Consider the following 6252-nt stretch of genomic DNA (forward strand, 5'->3'; position numbering starts at 1 on the left):
AAAAAAATATTTTTAGTGAAAATAAATCTCCATTAAAGGCATGTTAACAATCAGATTGCCCATGACAAATCTCACAGAGAGAAAGTTCCTGACTTTCTATCTACATTGGAAATGCAAGTTGAAGAGTGGTTCTCAAAGAGTGATCGGTGTGTGAAAATGTGTGAGGATAAAGTGATTTTTTGCAGGAGGAAAGCAGTAATATAATGATTAGGAGACATTAGTGACAATGGATGGCAATCAGGACTGATAAACATCCTATACAACTAAGATAGATTTTTACAAAAAAAATTGTCCCATTCAAAATGCTAGTAATGTGCCTTTGAGAACTACAAGGGGATGTGGCCATAGCTAGTTGCCAGTTGGACCTGACAAAATGAAAATGCATGCTGACTAGAAACAGGCTAGAGTGAGTGGCAGTGTCTCAACAGCTTAATATAGTCTTCTAGCCCTTAGATTTGGTTTATGTTCAAGGATGGTATAAAATAATAAGAGTGTAGAATAGGGGGAAAAAATCTGAATTAAGGACAAAATCTATTTACCAAGAAGTTCTCTATCAGAAGAAGCATGCCTTTTTTGTCCCATCTCCAAATATCCATCTTGTTCAAAACAACAGCAGCAAAAACTAATATATGAGACTAATACCTTACATAAAACAAATCAGATCATTCAGTCAACAAATCTTTATTAAGTATATTCTATATTCCAGGTTTCTTAGGCTCGGGTAATAAATACTTAGCAAAATCAGACATGATTCCTCCTCTTATGCACCTCACAATCTAGAGGGATTTATCCGATTCAAAAGGTTTCAACTTTTTACAAAAATATTCCCTTTGTGGAAGATTAAGTAATATAAGAGATTTCCTTTCTTTTTAAATGAAAATGGAGTCATACTAACTCAAATATTAGGACCAATATTTGATTATAGTTTAACACATTTTGAAGGGGCCAGCAAGCAGCCCGAAAAGAAATTTCTAGTTTCATAGCAGGTGTATCTAAATGCATACTTTGTGAGCCCGTCCTTTATAAACTGAGTTCAAAGTTAAAAAGCTTTGCCACATAGTTCCCATTGCTTTGAACAATAGTTTATAATTTAGCTCAGCTTTATTGTTATTTCAGTTTTTAAAATTATTCGTGCGTTTATTTTGCTTGGTAAGTAAAACTATCATTCAATTTAAATAATAGAGTGAATTAGAAGTGGGAAATGTTAGGAGAGACTAGATCTGAATTATCCAATTTGATTTCCTATATGATCAATTTTCCCAGGAAATTATTTCGTTCTTTTACTTGACCTCTGCCTAAGAAAAGAGGGTGTAAGTCTAATACATTCCCTCCTTCCCCTACTCCCTTCCTCCCCAGTAGCCAAATCATTTAAGAACACACTCCTTGGTTAGATCAACAGGATTTATGGAAACTAAGACCAAATTGTAGAATGATGCATGAACAAAAATTGTCATTGCAAACTCAGAATAAAGAATCTCCTTGGTAATGTTTAAAAGAATATAATTATAGGAGTCGAGTCACATCCTTAATTGTCAATACCTTTCCCCAAAGCAGGATGAACGTTTGCATGTGAATGATTGCCCTTCATTTCCTGGTCGAGTTATGAATTTGGTGTCCTGGAGCTGCCAGTGCACTCAATTAAACTTTGGCTGTGCTAAATCCATAACTCAGCATTAAAGAAAATAAGAAATGGCCAGAAGATCTTGGCTTTATTCTAAATTTACAATCAAATGAACTGAACGATTTCCAAGAAAAAGTCATTTAATTTCTTTTCATGGAAAATATTCTTAAAATGTGGTTCTCAGACTGGAAACAGTAGCATCACTAGAGAACTTGTTGGAATTGTAAATTCTTGACCCTTCACCCGCACCCTAAACATCAGAAACTCTGGAGGTGAGGCCCATCAATCTGTTTTTAATCAAGCCTTTTAAATGACTGTGATGCATCTTAAAGAGACGTAAGTGTAGATTGTATCATAGAATATGGATTGTGCTTTAAAAGGTATAAGACATATTTGTGATGCTGCCAATGTACAATGAGAATCCCTGAAAAAACAGATAAATAAATACAAACAAGAAAAGAAAAGAAAAAAACTAAGATTTTCCTGTGACTCTTAATCTAGTGACTTGATTTGACCTTTTGAAAGTGATAAACAGATGCTTTGGCAAAAAAAAAAAAAAAAAAACTGGCTCATGAAGCTCCGATAAAAGATACAGGAAATATTTGCTTCATATTTTGCACAATTATTTGTTCTAAGGGAAATTATTTTTTTCTTTTCAGCCAAACAGTTGTTTTTTGTCACTTGGGAAAGTATTTTTTTTAGCTAAGAAAGAGAAGCTACTTCACTCTCAAAAAACATATACCTACGCATGCAGATACGTGAGTGAGTTTTATGTAAGTGTATCTGTTACTATTAAAATTAAAACTTAAGAGTAGGAATAATATATTTATATATATGGCAGATATGTAAATTTAGCTAATGATATGTGTTTCCTTGCTGAAATTGAATTTTAATTATAAAATTTATTTTGAACACTATGCCATTGGGTCCTAGCCATTTTTTATATAATTAGTATATTTTTCCATGTGTTTGACAGAAGTATGGAACAGTGGGAAAGCTTTCATAATCAACAGGAGGACACTGATATCTGTTCAGAATCTGTGAAGTTTGATGCTTGCTCAATGACAGCTTTGATACCTCTGAGTAAGTAGAAGAAAGGAGGGGTGACCGAGAAAGTTGTCCTTAGAGTTATTGACATTATCTAAAATTATAATCTTAAGACTTACTTTAAATGGCTATGAATGTTAAAATGATACTTATTGGATAAATAGGTCTTCCCATCTCTTGAGAGAAAATACAAAATTAACTTAAATTGAAGTAAGAAAGCGTTACAATAGATTAAATTAATCCACAATATTGATTGAGTTCTCTGATTTCTCAGCCACTGGATTAGGTTCTGGAAATAACTATGATCCTACAATTATAAATTAATTTTTGAAAATCATGGGTGGTAGGTGCTTGTATGAGTTTCCTAGGGATACTATTACAAATTACCACAAACCAGGTGGTTCAAAACAACCAACATTTATTCTGAAGGCCAGAAGTCTGAAGTCAAGGTGTGTTTGCAGGGCTGTGTGCTCTTTGAAGGCTCTAGACGAGAATCTTTTCTTAGCTCTTTCTGGCTTCTAGTGGCTCTTGATAATCCTTAGCTCTGCCCCTTAGCTTGGAAACGTATCAACTCCAATCTATGCCTCCATCTTCACATGGTCTTCTCTTCTCGTGTCTCTGTGTCCTCTTCTCGTAAGGACATCAATCATTGGATTACAGCATACTCTACTCCAGTATGACCTTATTTTAACTCGCTTATACCTGCAAAGACGCTATTGCCAAATAAGATCACAATGACAGATACCATTGTTAAGATTGTTAAGATTTCAACAATATCTTTCTGAGAAACACAATTCAATACATAACAGTGCTAAAACAGATGTTTGTACAGGTTACCACAAGACCTCAATAGCCATAGTGTTTGGCTGTTTCTGGACAGGTTCATTTAAGGCATCAGGATGGAGGTGCTTTAATTCTGCTAAGCCTTACATATATTTCACCAGGGGGGACACAGTGGGTGGAGAGGAACTATAAAAATATTCAGTAAGAGGAAGCAGCTAATGTAAAGTTACAGAATCTTGTATACATTCTTACATAGACAAACCTTAAATACAGACCACAATGCCAACACATGATGGATCTTGTGTGCTGTGCTGCCGGTGATGGATGTGGCACCAGAGAGACAGAAAGAAAAAAGGTAATAATAAAAGCTTTTAAAAGTACAGATGTTGAAAGATTGAGGGAGGAGGACAGAGGCATTGTGGACAGAGAAAAGGCAAAACAAAACAAAACAAAACACATTTTGAGAGCTATTTAAAAGGCAGCATACAGATAATTTGTGATTTTAAATTGGAGATAAGGGAGAAGATGACTCCTAGGTTTCAGGCTTAGTCAACCTGGCAGATGGAATATCCTATCTTGCTTATATTATGGGAGTTTTTTTTTTTCTTTTTCCTTAGACCTTTCATTCTTTTTTTTTTCCCTTTACTTTTTGCTTTATTTCTTAAAATTTTCTCTCCTTTTCCTTTCATTCTCAAATAGAACATAATTGAACAATATCTGAACTTCTGTTTTTAATTTAGGACTTTACAACATGAAAACAAAATTTACTTTTTTTTTTATTGAACAATAAGAACAATGACCTCAGGGGATGGGGAAATGATAGATGTTTTATTCACCTAATCAGAGAAATGTCTTCCTCTTCTACTAAGATTCCTTCTACATCAAATTATCTTTTCCACAATTAGCATCCATTATGTGAATTGCTTTTAATTATAAATGGATAGTACTAAAATGTTAATATGTTCTGACATATCCAGAGGGTGGACTTCATTGATCCAAAGTTTAGTCAAAACATGAATAATTTTGTTTATTTCTTTTTTTACATTGTATTCAAATATAAGAAATATCCAAATATAAAGTTATTAGAAAAGAAAATTTATATAATTATCATTGAAAATAAATGTTTTTCTTATCTTACTTAAAATCAGAAAAAATCATAATTATATAGTTACTTGAGAAATTTTATTTTTACTTTGAATATATCTACAGATGAAACAAAAAAATAAAATTTATGTTTGCATATTTTGGTATAAATATTAAAATTTGCCAACTAATGCCCTCAAATGAGATAAGTACAACTTGTAGAAGATAGTCATTTTTTCATGGCTACTTAGTTAATGGAGAAGTAAATCAAATGTTCATAGTGACCTCTGTTTTGGCTCTTTCTGTGATTGTTCCTTATGCTTCCTACTGAATAAATGAGGACCTATTTTTTTTTCCGTTTTTATTCCAATGGGCTTGGCAGTAACAATATAATTGGACATCACAAAAATTATAATTAACTAAGAAGATTAAGTTTTCTAACAAGTTGGGCTTTTGTTTTCTTAGATCCTAAAAATGGCCTTGGCCTTCAAGAGAAACTGAAGTCCTTCAAAGCTGCGCTGATTGCTCTTTACCTCCTGGTGTTTATAATTCTCATACCTACCATCGGAATAGTGGCAGGTAGAGTATTCTAGAGTTCTAAAGCCCAGCAACTTACCCTGTAGATTAGTTATTGTAGAAGCAAAAAGAAACATTTGGGGTTTTTTTTTCTTGGCATATGAGAGTCATAAGGGAAACTTTATGTCATAAAGTGTTCTTCAAATTTATTAAATAAAAATATATTGTTATTAAGTGGAAAATAGTAAAAAGAAATAGAATACGAAATATAAGATTAAGATAAAAATATAGATATGTGAAGGTTAAGATGGAGATTAGACCATTTCAAAAATATGTTATTCCCCGAAGTCCTCTAGACATCTCGTAGTTGATTACGAATTTCATGATATTCTAGTTGCCAATGTGAAGAAATTAACATGATCATTTACATTAACAATACCTAAAATATAAAAACAAGCCAGTTGTTCAGGTAAAGTTTTTCTACCGTTAGTATTGAGAGCAGAAAGAAATGTCTTCAAAAAGAAACCTTAAAAAATAATGGCCTATACTTCAGTAATATCTTTACAGTTTATATGGCCACATGTTTCATAAGGCCATTATTTAAAACATCTCTAAAAATAACTTGATAGCATTTCCTTAAGAAAAAAAAAAACACTTTACTTGAGCTCAATATGACGTCAGATACATATTCCTTTGGAGAGTGTGATTTGAAATAGTGATAGAATTGAAGGTTTTCACAGGGGTGACTTGCATATAACAGTCAAATCTGTAAATATTATTCCCTTCTGTAACATTTTTGATGAATTTAATTGGCAGTTAAATTTATATACCTTGTAGCTCTTCTCTGTGACTGGCAACATGTCTGGATATATGCTCTAACAAGTGATAGGCTGAGAGTAAGATACATTTTTATGTGCACACTAATCAGCGTAACAAGTAAATGCTCCTAAATACAAGGACAAACTTCCTCTGCTAAGAGGCAACCTATTGGAATATTCTAAGGAATATTCTAAGACAGAGCCAGCATTCTGCTAAGAAAGAAATGATGATAGTACAACAATTGTAACAATAGCTATAATTTTTGAGCATTTACTATGTTCAAGCACTGGGCTATAAATTTTCCATAGATTATCTTAATACACCTTTACAGTTACACCTGAGCAGACATGTGCTTATCCTCATTATCCATACATACACATACA

At 32.8% G+C, this 6252-nt stretch overlaps 1 protein-coding gene across 1 annotated transcript in view; it reads left to right on the plus strand.

The window, feature by feature from the left end:
- The window catches only part of MSR1 (macrophage scavenger receptor 1), a 71260-nt gene that overhangs the window by 6121 nt on the left and 58887 nt on the right, over positions 1 to 6252 (plus strand). Inside the window, exons 2-3 of the mRNA XM_011365272.1 lie at positions 2598 to 2704; positions 5000 to 5113. Of these exons, the coding sequence (XP_011363574.1) occupies positions 2602 to 2704; positions 5000 to 5113 (217 nt within the window). The 5' untranslated portion in view covers positions 2598 to 2601. The remainder of the gene's footprint in view (positions 1 to 2597; positions 2705 to 4999; positions 5114 to 6252) is intronic.

Source organism: Pteropus vampyrus, unplaced genomic scaffold (assembly GCF_000151845.1).
Source record: "Pteropus vampyrus isolate Shadow unplaced genomic scaffold, Pvam_2.0 Scaffold108, whole genome shotgun sequence".
Classification (NCBI taxonomy): domain Eukaryota; kingdom Metazoa; phylum Chordata; class Mammalia; order Chiroptera; family Pteropodidae; genus Pteropus; species Pteropus vampyrus.